A 26,215-nucleotide genomic window follows, 5' to 3' on the forward strand; every position below is an offset into this window, starting at 1 on the left:
AATGTTTGACATTCCAGAGATTTTTTTGCTTAAAATAAAGTTTCGAGCCTGATAGTGGCCGAACGGTAGGTCGTAGCTCAAATCTGATTGACCCATCAAATTAGCAAATTGCGCGATCTACAGAAAAGGTCCAGTAACTTTTTGCTCTATCTCCAGTGGTTCGGCCGAAAAACGTGATTATGTGCAATTGTTTTGTAATTTTTACGTGAAACTTTTGTTTTCGGGTTCGATAGCGGCGAAACCATTGGACGGAGGTCGAAATAAGACAGACGTTGGAGTTAGGAAATGAGGTAATCTACAAAAATGTTCCAGTAACTCTTTACTCTATCTCCATTGGTTTGGCCGCAAAACGTGATTAAGTGAAAATATTTGGAAATTTTCGCCTAAAAATTTACCTTTCGGGCTCGATAGCGGCTAAAACGGTTGGTCGTAGCTCAAAACAAATTTTTAAAAGGATTTAAGAAATTGCGTGATCTACAAAAAATGTTCAGTAACATTTTGCCCTATCCTCAACGGTTTGGCTGCATAACGCGTTTTAAAGTATTGATTTTTTAAGTTTTACGTGATATTTTTAAACTGCCCAGTGCAGCCTTTTGTCCTAAGCTCTGTACTGCCTAAATTATAGGTCGTAGCTTAAATCTGATGGCATAATCGAAAGACAAAATCAAATTTCCGACAAGAAAGTTCCAGTCACTTTTTGTCGTATCTCTAACGGTTAAGCCACAAAATGCCTTTGAAGTCAAAAGTTTGAATTAATCTGGAAAAGTAGATAAAGTTGGTCAATTTTTCACTCCCAAACCAGTAATCTTAAGCTCGGACATAACATTTCCCCGGTAACATTACCCTCTGGGAATTTCCTGGCATGGCTAATATACTGTTTCAAATATACTAAACAAATTGTATAGAATCCTATATATATACAGCCGCATGTGTAACTGACTCACTGACTGACACATAGGTAATACTAATTCTAACATACTTCCAGAAGTGCTGGAAACGTGAAATTTTGCACGCACGTCGCACGTATCTTCAAACCTCCGGGAAAAGTCTGAAAAACCTGATTTTTTTACTTTTGAACCCCTCAAAAAAATTCCCGAACGGACCCCTGTTTTGCCCTAGCAGGCTTTCCTTTGAAGCCCGATAGCGGGCGAACCGTCGGAGCTAGCTTCGATCTGACGAAAAATTCATGGTCAGGAATGAAGTGAACTACAAAAAAGGTCCAGTGACTTTTTGCTCTAACTCCATCGGTTCGGCCGCAAAACGCGATTACATTAAAATATTTTGAAATTTTCGCCTAAAAATTTACCTTTCGGGCTCGATAGCGGCTAAACGGTTGGTCGTAGCTCAAAACAAATTTTCAATGGGATTTAGTAAATGGCGTGATCTACAAAAAAGGACATGTAACTTTTTGCCCTACCCTCAATGGTTTGGCCGCATTACGCGTTTTAAAGTACAGATTTTTTATGTTTTACGTGAGATATTGTTTTCTGGGCTCTGTCTTAGCGGAACCTTTGAGGTTAGGGTAGAATAAAAAAAATCATATTTTAATACGAAACAATGTGGTCTACAAAAAAGGTCCAGTGACATTTTACTCTATCTTTCATGGTTTAGCCGTAAAACGTGATTATGTTGGAAATTTCACTCAAAAACTTACCTTCTGGGCTCGATATTGGCCGAACCGTTAGCCCTAGCATGAATGTAACATTTTTTGTAACTAGCTATTCATAGGATCTAAAAAAGAGGTTCAGCAGCTTTCTATCGTTTATCTTTCCGTAAGCCTGGTAAATGCTCTAAATGACAAATTCTTCGTCGTTACTTTTAGGTGTTTTAAAATTTTCAACTATAATTAGTGCGCTTCATGCTGGTTCCACCCTGACCTTGTATTACTACGTTAACGAGTGACTAAAACCCCCCTCCACGTCGGGAGTTGGCTGAGCGTTAGTGAAGTTTCAATAGTAGATAGGGACAGAGTGTTTTTTTATTATGTTCAAAGACACAACACCCTCTAAAATAGGCCCACGTGTGTCATTAACCCCTTGTAACATTACCCCCCCCCCCGGGAATTTATTCATATGACCAGAAAATATCCTGACTAAATTAAACCCCCTGATGTCTTAACCTCCTTTAACATTAAACTCCCCCCCGGGAATTTCCTGGCATGACAAGATAAACCCCTTAAAAGCAAATTAAACCCCCTAAACAACTAAAAAATAATGACTCAGGGTTGGGTTTTTGGTACATTTACACTAAACAATTCACAATAGCCCACCAGTGCAGTCCTTTCTCCACAGCTCCGTACTGGCTAAACCAGACGTCGTAGCTAAAATCGGACACCAGAATCGAAAGATAAAATTAAATTTCCGACAAGAAAGGTCCAGTCACTTTTTCTCGTATCTCTAACGGTTTAAGCAGTAAAATGCCATTAAAGTCAAAAATTTGATTAATAAATAAAATTTCAATAAATTAGGCCCTAATTTAAACTCCCAGACCCTAGTATAATTCTCAGATATAACCCGACACTGAATTCCGCTTATCCCCGAAATTGGCAAACACCCAAATGGGGGCCTGGGGGCGTAGCCCCCAGCGAGCCGAAGGCGAGTCTAATATACTATACAGCCGCATGTGTAACTGACTCACTGACTGATATATAGATACAAATTCTAACATAGTTCTAGAAGTGCTGGAAACTTGAAATTTGGCACGCAGGTTCCTTTCACAATATGACCCGGAGGAAAAGTCTGAAAACCGGACTTTTTTACTTTTAAACCCCTCAAAAAAATTGCTCAAAAATCGCGCATTCTTTACCCCTGCAGGCATTTCTTGTAAGCCTGATAGCGGGTGAACCGTTGGAGCTACCTTCGATCTGACGAAAATTCGTTAGTCAGGAATGAAGTGAACTACAAAAAAGGTCTAGTGACTTTTTGTCCTATCTCGTGTGGTTAAGCGACAAAACGCGGGAATGTTTGACATTCCAGAGATTTTTTTGCTTAAAATAAAGTTTCGAGCCTGATAGTGTCCGAACGGTAGGTCGTAGCTCAAATCTGATTGACCCATCAAATTAGCAAATTGCGCGATCTACAGAAAAGGTCCAGTGACCTTTTGCCCTATCTCCATTTTTTTGGCCGAAAAAACGTGATTATGTGCAATTTTTTGTAATATTTACGTGAAAAGTTTGTTTTTGAGGTCGATAGCGGCGAAACCATTGGTCGGAGGTCAAAATCAATCAAAAGTTAGATTTAGGAAATAATGTGATCTACAAAAAAGGTCTAGTGACATTTTACTCTATCTCCATTTGTTTGTCCGCAAAACGCTATTAAGTGAAATTATTTGGATATTTTCGCCTACAAATTTACATTCCGGGCTTGATAATGGCTAAACGGTTGGTCGTAGCTCAAAACAAATCTTCAACAGGAATTAGGAAATGACGTGATCTACAAAAAAGGTTCAGTAACATTTTGCCCTATCCTCAATGGTTTGGCCGCATAACGCGTTTTAAAGTTTTGATTTTTTGAGTTTTACGTGAGATTTTGTTTTCTGGGCTCTATTTCAGACAAAATCTTAGTTCTAGCCCAGATTAAAAATTTGATTTTAATTACAAAGTAATGCGATCTACACAAAAGGTCTAGTGACCTTTTACTCTATCTTCCATGATTAAGCGTAAAACGTGATTATATTGAAAATTTTACTTAAAAACTTACTTTTCGTGCTCGATAGTGGCCCAACCGTTGGCCCTAGCTTAAATGTAAAACTTTTTGTAAGTAGCTATTGATAGGATCTACTAAAACGGCCCAGCAGCTTTCTATCGTTTATCTTTCCGTAAGCCTGATAAATGCTCTAAAATGGCTAATTCTTTGTCGTCACTTTTAGGTGTTTTAAATTTTGCAACTATAATTAGTGCGATTCATGCTGGTTCCAGATTGACCTTGTATTACTACGTTAACGAGTGACTAAAACCCCCCTCCACATCGGGAGTTGGCTGAGCGTTAGTGAAGCTTCAATAGTAGATAGGGACAGAGATTGTGTTTTGTTTAATTTTATGAACTATTAGTTCATTGTCCAAAACTCTGGCGTGGAATGATAATTTCCGAAGTAATTTAAACCCCCTGATCAACGTTTTATTTTGATAAAAAACCCCTCCTCGTGCCCAGACACAAATTTACTAGAAAAGTACCACGCGTTTCTTTAACCGCCGAGAACATAAACCCCCTCTCCCGGAAATTTCTTGGTTGATGAACTCCTGATTAAATTAAACCCCCTGATCAACTTAATATTCTGATAAAGGTAGTTTTAAATTTATTTACACTATATCTGTTTACACAACAGCTGACCAGTGCAGACTTTTATCCCAAGCGTTGTACCGACTAAACCAGAGATCGTAGCTTAAATCTGATGGCATAATCGAAAGACAAAATTAAATTTCCGACAAGAAAGGTCCAGTCACTTTTTGTCGTATCTCTAACGGTTAAGCCGCAAAACCCCCTCAAAGTCAAAAGTTTGGGTAAATCCGGAAAATGAACCTATGGTATACATACGTCCTCTGACTTTGGTTAAAACCAAATTCTTCTTGTCTCCAAATTTCGCGAACACATAACTTAACTCTTCTACCACATCAATTGACTAATATTGTACACCACACATCTTTTGGCTGAGCGTTAGCGAAGCTTTACGACCCGTAAGATTCTCGAGAACGGATACATAAAGTTTGGAAACATCACGTCTGAATTTAACCAATCACCGAATTACGCTTATCCCCGAAATTAGCCAACACCCAAATGGGGGCCTGGGGGCGTAGCCCCCAGCGAGCCGAAGGCGAGTATATTTATAATACCCCAATAATTCCTCAGTATCCCAATATTAAAACTTGATATATTAAAGCAACTCAATAAGCCCCGGTCTGTATATATTCTGAGATGTATGAGCACTTTATTGTCCAATCAGCTCCTGCCAGAACATCAGCACAATATTGTAGTTTTGTGGACGTGATGATTGCGGGGGAGGGGGTTGATTAGTCCAATCACTCAATCCCATTGACGGACGGGAAGTCCTACTTGTATAGCAGCACTCGATATCTCCGTCTCGTGTTTCTGAGTTTACTGTTGCCCTTTATTTAACACGACAACATGTTCATGAAACAGGTTTACATAGAATTAAAGTCAGTTAATTTACAAATAGGTTCTATAAATTTAAGCCATATATTCTACAAACAAGTTGAAATGTTTAGATCGTATGTATATGCTTTAAAGCAGGCTTCAGATAAAAGTGAATTTTCCTTAAATTCAGATCAGAACTACTTGCTACTGTTCACAGTATCTTATTCGTGCACGTAATTGTATATTATCAATTCAAACATTACCTACATTACGAGGCACGGAGTACGTTGACAGCAGTTTTGCAATCTCCAGAAAACAATTATTGCAAAAATAGCTATTGATATATTTTACCAGTGCACGAGCGTTTGGTAGTATTTACATTTTGTTTGAGAAAACATAATCTAAACAAATTAGGAGCGTGGATGGCCAAGGCTTTGGAATTTGGTTCTTAGTTAGTATAATAGCGCAGGTTTAAATTCTGTCTGTAGTCTTTGCACTTTTTATGAGTATTATCAACCTTGTTCTGTACCGATCCTCCCCCTTGTTCCGTTTGATGGCATCCTCACATAAGCCACAGGTCCACGATGATGGACAGATTAAGTCTAAATAGGGAACCATTATCTCAATTAAATAAAAATAAAGAGAACATTAAACAACATCTATTTAGAGCTTTTTTATAATATGTTACAATTGTCACAAATTGACTTCAAAACTTCTTCATAGATTAAATATTGATTGTTGTTTTTGTAGGTGGAGCTGAGTATAGAACCAGGCCAGAGTCTTGGGTTGATGATTCGTGGTGGAGTCGAATACAACTTGGGTATCTTCATCACTGGGGTCGACAAGGACTCGGTTGCCGACAGAGCTGGTCTCATGGTACGTCTGCTGAACGAATCTTCTTAGCTACTAAGATGTATACTACTTAGGTGTAGGTTATATAGTGTTACGGGTTTTCTTAAATGGAACACTGGATATAATAAATGCAATACATATTTATTTATCTTGTAAGTAAATGTAAATATAATATCTACAAACTTAAAATTAGATTGAATTTAAATTAACCAACTGCTTATAAAACTGCCACTATTAACTATATTGTCCACCTATTTACATAAAGTCTATTTAATACTGACACATTCAATAATTATTAACACAATTCCAGCTGTCAAGATCAGGAGTATTACCACTAATTCGATCACTTAACAAGTTTACCTAATTAACCTAAATTAAAAACCTAATTAGTTTATGGTGATTGGCGTTTCGAGAAAATTAAAATTCCAGAACTAACTAGAGAAGTGGAGATTGGTCACAGTGTCCACTCGCCGCTCTAGTAAGAAGGACGGAGACGACCACATCTAAGGAACTGACACAACCCATTGAGCGCTCTCTCTACCAACGCCATTCATCTATTGTCCCTTTGTTATTATCGGGGATCTCGAGTTCTCGGTTACATTCCCTTGTATCAGAGGTTGCCTCGTTTATCTGGAACATTCTTTCATATTATCGTAACAATAGTTTTGTTCCAGGAACCAAAAACCAATTGACATTGTATAACCGCACAACCTGGTTTGTGTTGAAATCTATAGAGACACTTTCCCTATGTAAGAAATTGATCGCCAGCTGTGCTACTTTTTGTGAAGGTCGAAATGGGAGGGTATAAAAAAGGTGAAACACACTTAAAAGTGAATTTCATTTACGTAAATAAATGTTAAATCAGTGTTGACTTACCAGGTAGGCTTATAGACTCTTAAGTATCGACTGAACCATTTATTAATAGTTTTTCCGACGACGAAATAATTATTATTTATGTGTCTGGCAGTCGATCTTTAGTGTAGCAAGCTTTAAAAAATATACACTCGTATTTTGAAAAAAAACTTTTACTTAATATTTTTAATACTTCAATACTCTCTTGTATATTTCTTAGAATATTCCTCTCTCGATTTCAAGAAAAGGACAGGTTGTGACTTATAAAGAGTAACCTGACTCATTGGTTCTAGGGTACTAGACTAATGTTAATGATACTATAATCTTCTCTTCTAATAAAGATTGAGTTATCTACAGAACAGGATATTATAATCAGTGAAGTCAAGTAAACGACTCTTTTTGGATGTTGTCCGGATTAGTCAGATCCAGCTCCAAAAGTGTGCACTAAAGTGGAGAACACATTGAGCAGGTTTAAACCATTGTTAATACAAATACTCAAAACCGACTAAAAAAGAATTGATCTGAAAATATACATATAAATTATTCATAAATGTTCTATTAATATTGACTAATTAAACTGTTCTCGTATTTTATGCACTTGGATTACTGTGTGTGAATTAGTGAGTTGAAAAGGTCTCTAGCCCTCCAAGTGGACATGAAGCAATTGCACTTTATTTAAGTTAGTTTAGTTTTCAAACTCAATTCCAAGATTTTATTTATTCAAAAATTTTCAATATCTAAAACAATCATGTCAACCGAGAAAGAAGGTATTTAATGAGTTATTTTTAAAGTAACAAAACCTTTTGAAGAGTTATTTCTATATGATTAAAACCATATACATCCAGTGAATGTAATAAAACTAATGCAAAATTCGGTGTTCTGTACTTTATAAGTATGCACATTTTTTGTTTTTTCGCCCTGTTGAAAATAAATCTAAAATTCTTATCCATAACCAATCTTTTAACCTTGTTATTTTATATAAACTATTTATTATTAGTATTTGTTAAAAATGTAAATGCCAAAATCTTGAAAAAAGTTTTATGTCAATTAAAAAGTTATGTTTATAGACAAAACTAACGATTTCTATTAACTAGCTTTTGATGAAAGCGGCATTTGTTGACAGCGTCCGGAAAACAACAACCGACCGATCGGTCTATCACTCGCGCCAAGGACCTCTTCACAGAACAAAGAGTTCTTTACCGACCTTTTAAACGGTTATGTTTATTAATTGGTAACCACAATCATGAAACTGGTTTCTCATTGACAATTTTATATAGCGATTCTTTAGGTATTAATTGTATTCTATTCATACTATTTTCTATAGGTAATTAATTTAAAATTATATTTAATGCAATATGTTGTAATTTTTATTTCAACGTCACTTGTATATACTTTACATTATCAATTTATAGTGTTTAGCAGAAATCCAAATAGCTTTGTTACTTTAAGGTCTGTATTAATATAAGTAAATGAACTCTGTGAATTTTTGTTTTTTTATGTTTTGTTATTTACAATAGAAAGTTTGAAAGGATAACAGGATTTCGGATATTTGCCATTGTTATAGGTTATAAAATATACAACAACGTTTCGATGGTGGGAAAAGTATTATTACGTATATATTAATACCTCACTCACCTGACGAAGAGGATAGATTCCAATCCTCGAAACCTTGTGTTATACATTTTATTTTACAGCTCTGTGGTATTAGTCCCTTATAAGACAAAAACATAATTTGATTGATTGAGCGTTAGTAAAGCCTATCACTCGAGGGGTAGAAGACTTACAGTAACTCGAAAAACCATCAACAGGCCTGTAGATTTGAAATTTTGCAAGAAGCTTCATTTCTACACATGGCTGATTGTGTTCTATGATGTTGCATGTCTCTCCGTGTGTGTTGGCTGAGCGAACAGTTTACATTGGTTTTAAGACTAAGCAGCATAACAACTAGAAAAACCTTGAATAAACAAATATTTAACAGCCTGAATCATATAGCATTTTGGTGGATTAGTAACAATGTTGTTACATTCCAAACTTCGTTGTATCCGTTTATTTGTAAACAGAGAAGATAAGTTTAATCTCGAGAGTGAAATGGGCTATAGGCTTGAGATACGTGGCGTGGCTCACGCTTACTTTATTTTAATAATAAAAAGTATATGTGATAAACCTTTATAATATATATATATGTGTGTGTGTGTGTGTGTGTGTGTGTGGTTTAGTTATTTTATCTAAAATAAATTTCGAAAATATTATAAGTTGTTTAACAGGTTTTTGGTCTTCCTTTCAAACGTTAGTTTGGTTATTTAAACTCGTTCGACATAAAGTACCAAGGACAAAATCATGTATGGAGTACAAATAAGGACCCTGTAGCTTAATGCTTAGCATTTTCGCACGATAATAATTCAGAGTTCCGGATTCGAGTGTCGGTTGAGCGAGTACTTGTTGTTAACAAAACTTTTTTTATATTACATATAAAATCTAATTTACCAGGCCTACATAAGAAATTGTATATGGCGATAAGATTACCAAAAGGGGTAATGGATTGTGTGATTTCTACTAAGCCGATTAAATTGACATTTTGTAAGAACTTAGGTTGAACACTGAAATTCGCAGTTGCTTATAACCCTGTAATTTGTGTTATGTAAACGGGTCAGTCAAATTGTTGAAACAATAACATAACTTACTTGTGTTTTCAAGTACATTAGCGCTGTTATGAATCACGTAGAATATGTTTCAGGAGCCATTGGACAGGATTGAATGAAAAGAATACGGTGGATATATTGATACGGTGATATTCAAAAATTCTTAATTCAAATATGTTTTGAATGGTTAGAAGAGTCGCTTGCTCCTCCGTGCTTTGGGATTGTGTCAGTTAACATCATAGTGCACTGGTGAGACAATGAGAGTGCCTCTTCACCTAGATTGCGCTACTTTTTGTAGTACTGTACGTGTATCTCTAAATTCGAAGCGATTTGGGGATTCTTTTTGAGCTTCTTCGTTCTTCGTCGCCGACTAATTTTGAATCCCTTCAGACGAGCATGACTCCAGATTTGAGGAGTCAAGTCTGCAACACCATCAGATTTCAGATGCTGCACGACGCACGTAAGAGGAGGGTGAACTGAAGCTAGACTCAGTATTTGCATTTTATGTGTAGTTTTTTTACAACGGGTCGGGTTTTAATTTTTTATGAAAGTAGTAAAAAAGATAACATACATTCATACTTAACAGTCAAAATTACTATAGGATTAAACATATGGAAAATATTATCTATATGAAAATATCGTATTTAAAATAATATGATTTAAAATGACGAGTGAAACTGAACAATATTTACTTTTGAATTACTAACATTTATATTTTAAGTTTTACTGTAATTATTTACAGTGCATACAGTTGACGCATATACTCAAATTTGGATGTTTCAGCTGAGAGATAATTTTAAATGAAAACTTAAAAAAATTTAGATCTTTATCAGTAGTGTTCTGTAAATAACAACTACTATAGGATTACCAAAGTTTTACTACAAGTAGAACCAGAAAAGAGCCTAGACTACTTAATGCATTAAAGATATTATTTAAACATTGCTAAAAACGTAATAAAACATTTTTAACCGAAAAACTTTTACTTCTACATACACTTTATCATTTGACATCGCTATATCAGTAATAGAATATGTTATATACAGCTTGAACCTTATACCAGTACAAATCTTTGTTCGACGCATGAACACCATGTTTATATACTAAAAAATAAAACTTAGGATTTCCTCGATATCAATATGATTAGTGCTTTGCAAATCTATATAGGTAGCCAAAGTCTGCAGCCTACGTGACATTTTCTCATAAGCCGGCTCAGTATTCAAATCACCGCAGGACGCTGAGATCGGCCTATCTATATGGTAAACAGCAGCCAGGACATGGCATCGGGATCCTCCGCAAGCACCTGACTTCTCTGATTATCTTATCACTTATGTTTATCGCACCACTTTCCATCTATACCATATCGTAATACTGCGTAAACACGATAACACTGTTTACTTAAACCTTTCCGCAAATAACGAGTTCTTTCAAGATTACTCTTTAATTATATTCATTAAATTTAGTTTTATAACAATACCTTTAGTACATTCTTACTTTATCATTTATTTGTTTTTACTCAAAACAAAAAATAGGTTTTCCCCATACAACCCAAAAAAAGGATAGGTCTACACCTTTATCATTGTGCTTAAAAATATCGAAGGGTAGAAATTAGTGGTTCCATATAACGATAACGTTTTTGTATTGTTGCGAACATAAAATGTGTTATCCGTTTAGGACCATTAAATTTAGTTTTCTTATGAGCTCTAAATGTTACAAAAATAATCGTAACATTTTCTAAACGGTGTAGTATAATTTATAATTACTAAAATAAATTGTATTTCTAAACATATACAAGATTTCATGAAAAATGTGTCTGCAAAGCCAACTAAATATTATTTTTTTATTACAGCGCTATTGACACATTTCCTATGAAAATAATTTAACGATGTTCGTGCTAACATGGAACATGAATGGCCCATGCCGTTCTTACAAATAAGCAGTTTTGGCCATTGGAGGCCTTTTGTATTTAATAAAATAATTATTCATAATAATTTTAAACCACTTTTATTATACTTCAACCAATTAATTACATCAGTATTTCAATCTATAATAATTATTATATTTCAATTGTATAGCTCACATCTTACTCTAGATTCAACCTAAGCTTTAAGGCCTTGCTAATCCTCACTCAAATCCCTCGGAATGATCTCAATGTTTCTCATAAAGAAAAGAAGCATCATGTGAAAGTCCAAGTGTATATTTTAATGTGTTCTCGGGATATTGTGTGAAAAGCTGCGCTAATGCTTAGCCAATTTATTAGTTGTTAAACAATGTCAATAATTCACTGTTGCCAGGAAGGTTTCTGGCATCTCTTCAGGCAAAATACTGACCTAATGGTTAATACAGGAATGAAGAAGCAATGTCACAAGAAGAATGAACAATGAGATAGGTAAAAAAATAGCCTCAGAGTAAAATTAAAGAATTTTATTACTACCGCCTAAAAACTGTTAAACCCAGGATCTTATGCATAGATTTCGATGTGGTACATGGAAAGATGACCGGACTGTAAAATAAATATAGTATTTATAACAACATTACTGGGAGAAATTATTTTGCTCATAATGTCAATACTCAAGTCTTACTTTTTCAATATTATTATCTTATAATCGTTGATATAGTGATGAAATATTCACCAAGATTTGAAGATAAACTCATTAATATGTTATTTCCTACTTTATTAAAAAAAATTATATATCCATAATTAGTTTGGCGAAGACTGTGTTAATATTTTTACTGTACTTAAATATATATTTAAATGCATAAAAAATATATTCAACTATAGTGCTTTTAGTAATAAAAGAAAAAAACTTGATAACTGCTTCAACCTGGTCTTTTATACTGTTGATAATTGAGCAGAGTGGATTGTGAATTTTACCTACAATCTAGAACTATTTGATGTTAATACATTTTAAATTCATCCCACCAACCGTTATAAAACAAACAGGGATTTCAATTATATAGGCATCATCCTTTATTTACTCCTCATTTTAAATTTGAACATATAACAGTTAAATAATATCCCTAATTGTATTGGATATTATGTTATGGAGTAATATGGAGTATATATTATGTTGAGGAGTAACCTTAAATGATCTTTTAAACCTGAATTTATCTCAACTTCCAATAGAGTGAGACTGTATTGCATTCTCTTAAAATAATATTTTTTGTAAGACAAATAAGAAGCATATGAGGTATACAATGAGGAAAACAAATATCCAAACTTAATGACCAATTATTACACTTTTAATTATTACAATATATTTACAATATATTATTATTTTGTTTGTAAATATCAAGGTTAGGCACTTTCTTAAAGACAATTTTTTTAATAATACGTATTAATGGTTGAAAGTCCTTAACGGTTAATTGATACATTTCTTTACACAAAAATTGAATTTTTATCATTTTTACAAAATAACGAAATCCCACTATTGCTCGTGTCTAAATTCGGTGCAAAGAAATGAATAAAGTTTGGCTTTCTGAATACAGGGTTTTCATAAATTGAATGGTGCAGTTTTGAATGCTTATAAACAATTTGCTATGCAAGGTAGAAAAATATGGTTGGCACCTCTGAATTCTTCAGCTCAATTAGTTTTATTGCTCTGTGTTAGAAAAACAGCTGATTCATTGTTGTTGGTTAAATTGTGCAATAACTTCAAACATTTGATTCTGATCTAGAAACATGTTTTCTGATCAAGAAAAAGCCAAGTGTGTGCTATTGTTTAGTGAATTAAAGGTCTTCTGTTTTAGTGCAAAGGGCTTTTAGAAGATTATTTAACAAAGGTCCACCTCATAGAAACAACATTACGCGTTGGAGTAAACAATTCGAAGAAACTGGATCGCTACAAAAAACGGAAGTCCTTCTGGGAGACCCGACTGTATCAGAGGTAACAATTCAAAACGTTAGAGAATCTTGTCTTAGATGTCCACAAAATTTCTTCCACGTCGGAGTCTGGAGCTTGGAATCCCAGTGACAACTTTTGCATAAAATTTTGCATAAAAGGCTGCATTTTCATGCCTATAAAGTTTAACTGTTGCAATGGGATCAAAACGAATGATAAAAATAAAACGTGTGGAGTATGCAACTTACATCTTAAATCAGATTGAAAGAAAATGAATCATTTTTAAAATGATGTTATGTTTACAGATGAGGCAACTTTTCATGTTAACGGGGTGTGTTAATAGACACAACGTTCGAATTTGGGGTTTCTGAACATCCTCATGAGATCATAGAAATAATCCGAGACACACCAAAAGTAAACGTCTGGTGTGGACTGACTAAAAACAAAGTAATTGGACCTTTTTTATTTGCCGAGAAAAGTCTTAATGGTAATGTGTATCTGGACATGCTAGAGAATTTTTGTTTTCCTCAAATTGACGAGTTTTTATAATTGTCAATATGGTGTATTTTCAACAAGATGGTGCGCCACCCCATTTATAAGGACTTTGTTCGTGATGCTTTTGAATGACAAGGTTTGGACAAAGATGGATAGGTCGAGGTGGCCCAATAGCATGGCCTCCTAGAAGCCCGGATTTGACTCCATGCGATTTTTTTTGTGGGGATACGTGAAAAACATTGTTTATTTCTCAGAAGATCCGTGATTTAGCTCATTTAAAGGAAAGGATTTTATGAGGCAGTTACAAGAGACATGCTGCACAGTGTATGGGCCGAGATCGACCATAGATTAGATGTCTGCAAAGCTATCGGTGGTGGACACATTGAAATGTACTAAATGTATCAGTATAAAATTGTTTTTTAACGAGGATTCTAATGAAATAAATATTTTTAATGTACTTCGTACGGTTCTCTTTTTATTTTATGTTTAAATTGTACCATTCATTTATTAAAACTCTGTATAAACATTTTTTTTTTAATTGAGCACATCTTGATCTACTGTATTTGAAGGAATATTCGAGGAATTTTTTCTTTATTGCCTAGGTAATGCTTTATATGCCTGTGTCTGGGTATTATAACAGAATACTAAACAATGTGCTATAGACAGTAAAACTATGAAACGGTATGAAGAGTTGTAACGGTAAGAAACATTTAGTGCGCTAAATATGATTTGAAAAACATTTTAAAAGCTAGGGTGTGCAATTAAGTTCACCTAATAATATTTTTTTTAACCTACCAACGAAATTCTGTGGGTATACTGCTAATGCTGTATTCTAGATAACCATATTCCATGAAGAATCGATAGTAGCAATAGAAATATGGAAATATTAGTATCTGGATATAACATTCTCTAAAAGTGTAATAATAATGAAAGGGAATAACTATTTTATTACGTTTACGCGATCATGGTATGGATTGTTGCAATTGAGTTGTGAATGATTTTGACGTTCAACAGACTTAAGTCAGAAGCTACCGCCACGACTATTTTATATTCCACTAGAATATGAGCCACAAAGCCTTAAGTCAGTGCAAGGTTTCAATCACCCCCGCATGGAATATTCCAGAAGGGAAAATATAAAAGTAGGATATTCGTATCAGAGGAGACTTTTGTTTGAATACATGATTTATTTTATAAAAAATTAAACTTCCTCTTTTCATCTGGACAGATTCGTTAATGTAAATGTTTATTGCTTTCCGTGTGAACATTAAAAATTGTAATTGTAAGCTAATGACGTGTTGCTGTATTAATTTTCAAATAAATGTTTCTTTCCTTAATCTGCATCATGGTGTTACCTTTCAGTAATTCTTTCTATTCTAATTCGTTTTAGAATCTAAAAATCTCTCTCATTTTGTAAATCCGGGCTCCTTATACCCGTTGTATCTGTTGTTGGCCTTAGAGAAGAAGCATAATTTACTGCAAAAAGTACGCGAACCAGTTATTTAATTCTCAGCCTTTATTTTCCACACAAAATTAGAATTGTCGGAGCCCATTGTTCGGGCGGCACTGTTGTAACACCTGTGGCGCCCAAGCGGCGAGCCAGTCTTCTAGCCCTTATTTATAGGCTCATGTCGTTTCACCTTATGTAATATATATGGTACAGGGTGCAACCTCATGTTAATTTTAACTCCAAAACCCTAAAGTTTTTCTAATGGAGCATGGTTCCTCCCAGTTTTCATGAGTGGTGAAGATCAGTCTTTTCCCAATAAGTAATTATCTCAAAAATTTCGAAAATCATACATAATTTTATGCATGTTTTATTGAAAATGGCTTTGTATCAAGTTTTTTTCGTGTGTAATATGACGCGGTTTCAACACCTAAATTTTAGGTATAATTTGTTTAAACTATACTGTAATAATGTATTGGCTGAGCGTCAGCGAAGCTTAATCACTCTCTAGTGAAAACTGAAAATTTTAATTTGTTCCGCCTGTCCGCACATTTTTGAAAGCGAATCGACATGCACTCTTTAAATATAGTATAAAGCTTTATTTATACTCCTATATAGGCAAAATCTAGTTCGATGATTGTACTTTTCACTTCATGGGATTTGGCTTAGCATCATTGAACATTTTTACATTTGTCTTATAACCATGACGTTATTGATAAAATCGCAGGATTAAAAATTTCCAAACAAATATCATATGAACTTTTAACATCCATCAGAATTGAGCTACAAACTTGAAGTTTTATATGCGATCTCAACGAAGCCTGTTATGCGACACATGGTGTACCGTTCTTCACGGTATATTTTAAATTCAGTTTTAAATGGATTTGAATACGAGAGATTAATTGCTCTATACTGCATTGACTTATCATTGAAGCTCTTACGATAGTAGTAACAATGCAAATGCTGTCTTGCTCCAGTTCATCTTCCTCTTACGTGCAACAGCTTAAATTTTATACTGTTGTATAGACTTGACTCCTGAAATCTGGAGTTCAACTGAAGGGATCCAAAAACAGGTGACGACGAAGAACAAAGAAGCTCAAAACTAACCCCTCCCCTCCACATCGTTTCGACATCAGAGACAGACTAAAAAAAGTAGTGCAATCTAGGTGAAAAGGAATTTTCATTCTCATCAGGTGTAGAGTTAAGTACTCAACGAAGCTACCTGACACGATCTCAAAGCACGGTGGAGACCTTTTTGGATCTCTTCTGATGAACATGACTCCAGATGTCTTGAGTCAAGTCTGCAGAAGCATCAGTTTTATATGCTGCACATAAAAGCGAGATGAACTGGAACTGAACTCAACATTCACATTGAATCGGCCCTTTCCACAATAGCTGTGTTATGTTTAGTAAATAAACGATGTCATAGACTTCATCTCACCAGAACTTCATTTGCAGTTAGGTCTATGAGGGTGGCAGATTCATAGTAAACGGCAAAATTAATAAGTGCATTAATATTTAAAGATGGGTCTGTGCTGTGGTTCATACGGAAAATATTGGACATTCTGGAGCAATGGGACCGCATGGATTGCAGATTTCACAGCCGATTTATCCATATGATCATAACTTACTGATGTTGGACGAAAGTTCTCTGTAGCACTTTTTAGCAATCGTAGCTTTGTAACTATTCAACAATCTCTATTTAATCTCTAAACATAATTCAAACGAGTGTATATACTAGCTGAATTGATATGGGAGTACCAATGTTGATCAATGGGAGAAGCAGTAAAATCCTCAAATATTTTCTTGCCACTTTAAATGACAGACCTTATTTCTTCTCTTAAGACAAGAATTTATAAAATTGCACCTAGTCCTATGAGGACCTATGCGTTACTTCTGGAGTGACAGGATATTCTGGAGGGGTAAAATTGAAAGTAGGAACCGCCTCAAGTCGAGATCCAAGAGGAAGAATTCTGAGCACTAATTTCAAGCCAATCTTAAATTGAGTTTGTGTCATTTAAGTTTTGTATGGGGTCGTAATTTAAAGTTTTTCGTGGCATTTATTAGAGAAACAAAACATGATTTTCCTCTTTGGAGTAGTGCCTCCGAAAGTAAGCGAAATGATTTTAATTTTTGACATGAAAGGATTCAGTTTGTTTCATACAAATTTGATAATTTTTACGTCCCTGGAAAATATAAAATGGTTATATTTTATAATATTTAATTAAACAACTTTTTTTAGGTTATTCACACTATTTGATTAAGTTAATTAAATACCCTTCTGTCTGACTGAAGACCAATAAAATTAAAACCCCAAGAAGATTGAAAATGATTCAAAAGTTTGGCTTTATATGAAATACACTTCCCTATCAACCTTATATCGTATGCTTCAAAGGTATTGTGAAATTTTTAAAATTTTGAACATTTAAGTCATTATAAGTTATAAAGAATACAAATTTTAATTCATAAAAAGAACGTGAACTCTTTAACACAAGCCAAAATGCTGAAGTGACAATTCAATTGCATTGTTTATTGAAAATATTTGACATGACAAGGCTTTTTAGTAAATGATAAAATCGCTGGCAAAATAAGTAAGAACAATTTATTATAAGCTTTCATTGTTACTAAACGCACCGATTGCATGTTTAGAAAAAATATTTTATTACTAAGGAAGTTAAATTTTTTATGATATGAATATTGAAACGCAGTGAATGTTCTTTTGAAAACTTATAAGGGCAAAATTGTAATTAAATGACATTGATTTAATTTAATTATCACAAAAATTCAAAATAAGTTATTGTTAATATTATTTAAGTTAAAACATGATTACATTCAAATTAATAGCACAAGAACTCATAAAAGAACTAGGCTTAAAAAAGCAGTGCAGAAGAATGATGGCGAGTGGATGTGACAGCAAGGGTCTTCAGTTTATGTGAACATGACCCAACACGACCCTCTTCTGCTCTCCTATTCTCCAGTTTTTGGCCATTCTGTCACCCCTGCTCTCCGCTGCTTTGTACACGAGATAACGTTCACGTATCCGTTTGGAATCAAAACAGTAGTGGAAAATTATAAATTTCTTATCTCCTTCAAAATAACTCAAAATAACCCGCTGAAAAAAACCGTAAATATCCGAATAATATTATACATGCGAAAGTGCCTTTTTTATTTGTTTTGGTTTCACGCGTAAACCACTCAAACGATTGTACTGAAATTTAAGAGGATATTTTTACAGTTCTTGGGATGATTATAAGCCAATTTGTATTTTAAAAAAACCCCTCCGGGCTACGCCTCACTGGACTTTACAAAAATCCCATCGTTATCTCTAAAAGTGTGTAATATTAATTGAATGAGCCTGTCAAATGTATCGACTGTTCCATGTAAACATAGTTTATTCCCCCCCCCCCCACCCCCCCCCCCCCCCACCCCCCCCCCCCCCCACCCCCCCCCCCCCCCACCCCCCCCCCCCCCCACCCCCCCCCCCCCCCACCCCCCCATATTGATTGTAAGTTTTAATCAAACCGTCCTTTAACACTAGAACATTTTTTTTAATCCTCACAAGAATTGAATATGCCACTGAAAAATATAGAACCTTAGATTATAATTCAAGCAAACTCAGAATTTTTGGTGAGTGTTTTTCTACAGTAGGTGGGATTCTCCAGAGATCCGAAGTTGTCACGCCAAACAATTAGAGGTTACTTTTGTAACGGGAGCGCTTAGAGGAGCTTATAGAACTAGTAGAAACCATATACAGGTACGGCCATAGGTAGGGCTCAAGAATTAACCGTGTTAGGCAATACTCAAGCAATTCAAGGAGATTTGAAGGTTTCTAGAGGCATGGACAGTATATGAGTAGCTCCAGTAACCAGTATATGAGGTTTAAAAGACCAGGTTAATGAACTGCATAGGAAATCTTATCTTACCTAATCTTATAACTGATGAGCCACATGACCCTGTTGGAGCAAAGTTTTGAAACTCATATCTTATTATTTCAATAATGATAAATGCTATAGCACCTTTTCATAAAAATATATAAAATATTTTTATTAAATATCAATTTCAAATAAAACTGGATTAAAGAAGTCATTAAATCTGCAGTTATTGGGTGAGAGCTACAACCTATCACTCGGAGGACTGAAAAAAATTATCTTTGCTTTCCGTTCCCACAGTATCTCGAAAAAAAAATAATTGACCTATACGTTTTTTGTATACTTCATTTATGTAAAGAAACATTGATTTATATCACTGGATTTTCTTTACGTTATTGAAACCAAATGTTTTAGTGGAACGATGGAGCTGTAGCCTGTAGATGCAACCACTTAGTGAGCTGTCGATATTTTAGTTCTTTCTGTCTGTCTTTCGTCGGATACACGTGAACGAAATGAAACACTTGAATTTTGCACAAACTCTCATTTATTTACAGGCTACATTGTTTTGGATGATGTTATGTATCCACGGAGATTTTTCTGAGCACTAGTGAAGCCAAACTTCCGCAGAATATCTTCAGCTATGGATCTTAAATGCTGCATATTTTAATGTTACTTAGGGTGCTGGTTTATTTATACTTTCTCTGATTTTTTTTCACAGGATATATGAAAAGTAAGTTGACCTATAGATTTAAAATTTTGTACAAAAACCTTAAATAGAGTCTATTATGTGACACCTGGTCTGGAATTGACCTTCTGATAGAGAATTGACCATCAGGAAGCAATAGGAGTGCTAAAGTGTACAGTAAGAAGTTGTGCATGGCTTACGAAGTTACAGTATGCCACATTGTCACCTAATTAGTAACATTTAATACTGCAACTAGACTATTACTCGTAAATTCAGACTTTGATTAATTGGTTAAAAGATTTGTACCGTCAAATCCTTCACTCTCTAAAAGTTATACAATGGTGGAATTCCCTGGGTTTTGTTTCAATGTAGGTCTTTTTTTTCTCGCGAATATCCAGGGAACTTAATAAGTAATTTAGCTCCTGTTTCAGGCGGGAGTGCTTCGTGGTCTTTTCACCTGTGTCCCGTAGTCTCTTGTGTATTGGTTATTAACATCCCTTCCTCTAGTCGGGTACATTAACCTTGGCAACAGTGAGTCTGCTTCACTTTATTTACCCTGCTATAACTGTACCTCCACCAATCCTTATATTTCTAAATATAAATAGATATTTTGACAACTAATTTATAATATAAAATCATGGAACACGTACTAATACCTAAGTCAGTGGAAGACAACGTTAAATGTATTTTCTTTACAGAATGTATTAGACTTTTTTCGTAGAATAGAAATACCTGATGAGAGGTATAAGCAGATGACAAATAGTTTATATATTATGTCCCCTATTAGTCCCAATGCACTCAAGCTCGTGCACTTTCCTAAAATGAGTCTTTTCAAACATTACTACTAAATTCGTTCCACGCAATATACCATCAAATAAAATTGTATACATTCAGCATTCTAAATTATTACTAAAACAAGTTTTATACCGAACTCCAAAAAGTAATGCACTCAGCATATACTGGACCGTGTGAGTATTTTATTCCATGATTAATAATAAAATTAATTAGAAATACTTTTTAAGTGCGGTAATTTTTCCTAAATTCATGCAAATTCATAAAGTTTTTAATAATGAATTTTAACAATAAGGAAAATGCTTGTAAAATAAAAAAAATCCTTATGAAGCTTGATAAATACAAATTTGTTAAATAAATAATCTGCAATCATAGACTATATTATGGCATTTTGCAATTGTTGCGGTATAATTGGTAAGGAATGGAAAACGAGTGAAAAATTATATCTCCTTTAGGACTTGAATGATAAGAAAGATGAAAATAACTCTTTTAACCACCCATTCTGATTTTATTGGGTTCCATAAACTACACCCATACATGTAATAATTCTTGATAGTGCAAAATTACATGGTGAGGGATATATCAGCAACCCATGCTCATCATAATAGTAGAATCGTCATACCCTAATAAGCTTGAGTGATATAACTGGTAAGTGGTACTATGAGAACAATAAAAATAGGCTTATTTATGTGGTACAAATAATATACCTAAAGTTCTTCTTATGAAGAATAACAACTTACTATATTTTATCAGACATAAAAGATTACTTTTGATAGCTCTGGGGCTTGCTCTACTATTGAAATCTGTTTCCACCAGACTCCCATAAACCGCAGGAAACCAAGTTTATTGATAAGTCCCGATCTGCCTTTGACAAACAGCACATGAAATCCAAGTATATTACTTAGATTTATTCTATCTAGAATTGACATACATTCCAATCTTTCTTGTGAGACTAAGTTGATTTTGAAAATTACTTAAACATTTTTGCGTGTAAAAAAAATAATGCAGAAAATAAATATATGGCAGTTTACTCGACAAAGTCGCGGATAGCTACGGAAAAGGTTGCGAGACAAAACATTCAAGCATGCATCTAAGGGTCCAAAATTTACTTAAACAAAAACCAATCATGTAACATCACAGAACAACCAGTGCTGTGGCTGGAGCTTGCTTCAGTAATCTTGCAATTTTAGCACAACTTTTTCAGTTGTTATCCATAACTCCGGTGAGTTCATCGCTACAAATTTACAAGGCATTTTTACTAATCTGTGTGCATGCTCTTATGCCATATCTTATGCCATAAGGTTTCTGAAACCTGATAAAAAGGATAGATTCCAGTCTTGGAACTTAGTTTTCTACTGTTGTAATATATGGTAAAAGTCCGAAATTCATCTGTTATCCATCATCGCTACATATTTACAAGGTATTTGTAGGTACAAATACAATGTATTTGTAGTATTTACAAGGGTTTTGTACATGCTGAATCTTATACCTCAAAGTTTCTGACAACTGATAAGGAGGACGTTTTCAACGTAGTGTTCTATTTTTTTACCATACGGGTATAATGTATGGAAAAAACCAGAAATCTATCATAAATAATAAACTTTAAATAAATGACTACTATGAATGTAAAGATTAAAATTCAAGCATATAGTATTTATACAGTATATTGGCTTTAATTAAAAAAATAAACTACTGTAGATGAAAAATAGTGGGTAGAGAAATGTATATCAGCACAATCTAACAAAACCCACCGATTTATATTTTTTTTTAGTTAATGTCCAATAACGTCTCAACTGCTAAACCGCGTTGTTTGATATTTTTATAAAATCGAACTATTTAAAATTATAGTTAAATTGAATAGCAAGGCCTGTAAGGATAATTAAGTACTTTATATATAGTTGCAATTTGCATATTATACCACTAATTATTATAAACGTTAAGAGTTATAATAATTAGTTATAATAATTATATAAGAAACATGTTGTCTTCATATTTTAGGCAACGCTTTTCTGCTTTCTATTTATTTGTTTATTACCACAGCTAAAGTAAAAGTAAAGTAACGATGTCTTATTTTACTAGGAACATTTAGGACTAACAAGCCCTCTGTATCACTTAACCTGGGAACCAACGACTTAAAGGTGACTTCCGAATTACCACCAACGACCAGGCAGGCGGGCTGCTTACAAGGACAGTATCGCTCAGCAGCCACGCTCGACGTTGCTTGATCCGGTTATCTTGCGATAACCGTTGTACCCGCTACACTGCGCCATTACTGTACAGTTACCTTAGCTATGGAAGATGTTACCCTATGGTTCCAACTTAATTTTGAAGTGACATAAACATCTTTTTAAGGTACTTCGTGTGACGTTTGTTTTATTAAAAGACTATTTGGTACTTTGGGATTATACCGACCACACCAGTATGAAGAACACAAAAATTTAAATTTATAGAAACAAACATGATAGAACGAAAAAACTACTGTTTAATTACAAAATTACAAGCATTCCCAGGTATTGTGATCGGTATTGTTGTCGCTGTTATCTTATCTTTCTCGAGAATCCCGATTAGGGCAGGGCGCGGCATCACATCATTTGCACGGTACATAATTGCCTTTCCATTACAATTCAATTTATATTTCTGATCAGCCCCTCTAGAATTTGATATTTTACTGATAGGTACTATCTCGAGGGATGTTTTTCTTTCGTCGACCTTTGGTGCTGCCCCGCGCTGATGGCCGGAGGCACTCGCATTTTGGGTGGCGGAGTGTGATCAAGAATAAAAACAAGTCTTGAGTGTTTTTTCAATAAAGAGTTTAATTTTAGTTTGGTAATGTTTGTTTTTGTTGAATTTTTGTGTTTTGAGAAATGTAGAGGTAAAACACGGAAGTACAACAAAGCGACGTACCAGCTCAACGGCCGGCGAGACTCTGCAATCACTAGACCGCTCGACTTTGACCTCTGTCTGAGGGTGGGGAGGGGTTTGCAATAAGACAATTCCTGTTTTATATTGACGAAATATTGTTCTACGCTAATCTAGTAATCAGTAGAAACAAAATGTCAAATAACGATTCATGTCTGGGTGTGGTCGGTATAATCCCAAAGTACCGACTATTTTATGTAAATCATTAATAGCTGGAACTATTTCTTAGATAACATTTATAATTTATGACTACAAATACTTAACATTGAGAATATTTTGCCGGAGGCGCTAATAAATTTTATGATGCTTATATACAAATTTAATTTAATATTTAAGTCTGAATCTCGTTATTATATACACTTTTTTCTATTTGTATAATGCATTTTCCTAAACGATAATCCACAATAGTACTATCTCTATGATTTTATTAAGCAGCAAATAAACCTATAACTTATGAAAGCTTAATCAAATTATATATATATATATATATATATATATTAATAAATTATATCAACGCACAACACAAGTCAACACAAAGTTACACACTATGGAACGGTTTCAAGAACGCACAAACAGACATTTTCACAAACAGTATTTCCAAAGCAGACTGAATTTGTTTCCAGGCCATTTAAATGCGGTATAATTCTATTTATGGGAGTAACGTTAAACAGAAACATCGATATGGTGCGAAACAAGTCGGAAAACAGTTATGTATCTAATGATTTGCATCCTTTATCTCCGAAATCGTACTATATACTCGTGAGTCCTCTGATATTTATAACGCAGCATATATTTACAGCGACAGTAGAGAGCCATAAAGAATTTATTGTACTAGTATCTAGAGAAGGCCGTAAGTAAGTAAGGGGTAGGAGGCGCAATAACTTGACAGATAAGCCCCAAAGCGACCACTTCATATCGTCTGCGTAAACAAGTATTGATGTGTGTGTGGGGGGAGGGAGTGATGGATTGAGGATACATATCTTCCTATATTTGTGTTTGTTGGCTTCTGACATTCGTTTATGTTTCAAGGGATATGAACTCAAAGTGTCTTTGGTGAAGACGGTAATATTATTCAGCACTATGAGCACAAATTCAGCACCAATCGGTTTTTTGTCATCGAATTTTCCAACTGCAACTGTAGCACATCATTGTGTCATTCAAAATAAAAATATCCAAAAGAGTCGCTAGTTGGTTATACTGTAAGTGACTTTTAATACAATCGTATCTCATAATATTCTGTAGGATTTGGTTTATTGTAGATCCAATTTCAGATTCCGTTTTCTGCTATATTCAGAAAGTCAAATAATACTCTTTTAACTCGCTCACGAAATGTTCACTAAAATTTGTGTGTGTTTCAAATGACAAAATCGAAGTAACATTTCTAAAAGGGTTAGGTTTAAGTTTCATAAGAAGTAATCATAAGTAGAAGTTACTATTACTACTTGCGTTTGCTAATACAGTCGCATTCCGCACAGTTTCGTGGAATTTGTTTAATAAATATCCTATTTGAGCTGTGAGTTTCTTTGACAAAGCTGGAATAATCCTGGTTATTTCCTTACAAAAAGTAAATATGAAAACTCTACTAAATTGGTGAGTGGGTTTTATGGTGGGTTTAAATGAATATTTGGAAAAATGTAACAATAGCTAAACATTGTTTTCTATGAATTAGTATGTATATATATTGATCATATAGTTAAATATTTTTCACTATAAACTAGATAAACGAGTCTTTTCTAAATTTCAGAATGCCGAAGAGAACTTTAGATAATTCGCTACACATTGGATTCCAAGAGTTATTGACCTAAGAGGAATGACAGGTTAGTGAATTTCAGGGAGGACAAAAGTATGTGAGACTATGAAGAAGAAATAGTAATGAGGTCTTCTCGGTCGTCTATCTTTGCAAATATATATATATGGAAGAATTTGAGATCAAAAATCTAGTTTAAACTGAGTTTAAGCCGAAAATCTGGTAAATATACACTTTCGTTGTTTACCGTCATAGAGACACCGAACTAAATTATATTTTACTCCTCATACATAGTATTTTTCTCTCGATTTCCTCATCCATGTAGGTAGAACTCCAAAACAAACTTCTTTTTTATGTGCGTCAAGTAATGAATATAGTCGCCTTTATTACAAAGTTTATAGAAATACAGACCCCGGGCTTATATCTAAAGTTTCAATAAAACAATAATATATCAGGAAAATTGGATCTAACCATAAACAAAACAGGTACCCTTCAGTCTGACATAAAGTGAAAAGGCAAGATAAAAAAAAATTCATTGTTGTACATCTCAATTGCTTATATACAGAAAAAATAAAAAAGTTAAAAGAAAATAGAACATTGAAACGTTTTAAAACCCCCAAGGTATTAGGCAAAGACTCTTAAAATCCAGACCAAAATGTAGTTAACATAACTCAAAAAATTGTGTTTCCTGTATAATATGTTCTTCATATACGGAATGCATAGACCAGATAAAAACATCTATGATGTAATTTGCTAAAGCCCTGTGATTTTTTTAAGAACTAATAATAAAATTTATTAAATTTTAAAAGTAATAAATAAACTAAGAACAACGAATAACAAGTATGTATAATTTTCGTATTCATGGTTAACAAGATCAGGCGCTAAGTGCATTACGGCTAGCTCTTCCTGTATTGTACGTGATGAAAGTGTATGGTTCGAATGAATTTCCAACGCCTCAGTTGAATTTGACTTGTTTGTGTGATTAAAAAGAC

At 34.2% G+C, this 26,215-nt stretch overlaps 1 protein-coding gene across 4 annotated transcripts in view; it reads left to right on the plus strand.

Annotated features, from left to right (window-relative positions):
- The window catches only part of LOC124364673 (whirlin), a 322,655-nt gene that overhangs the window by 32,066 nt on the left and 264,374 nt on the right, over positions 1–26,215 (plus strand). For all 4 annotated transcript variants that reach the window (XM_046820333.1, XM_046820334.1, XM_046820335.1 and 1 more), the window contains exon 2: positions 5,841–5,966. In XM_046820333.1, the coding sequence (XP_046676289.1) occupies positions 5,841–5,966 (126 nt within the window). The remainder of the gene's footprint in view (positions 1–5,840; positions 5,967–26,215) is intronic.

Source organism: Homalodisca vitripennis, chromosome 6 (assembly GCF_021130785.1).
Source record: "Homalodisca vitripennis isolate AUS2020 chromosome 6, UT_GWSS_2.1, whole genome shotgun sequence".
NCBI classification, from domain to species: Eukaryota; Metazoa; Arthropoda; class Insecta; order Hemiptera; family Cicadellidae; genus Homalodisca; species Homalodisca vitripennis.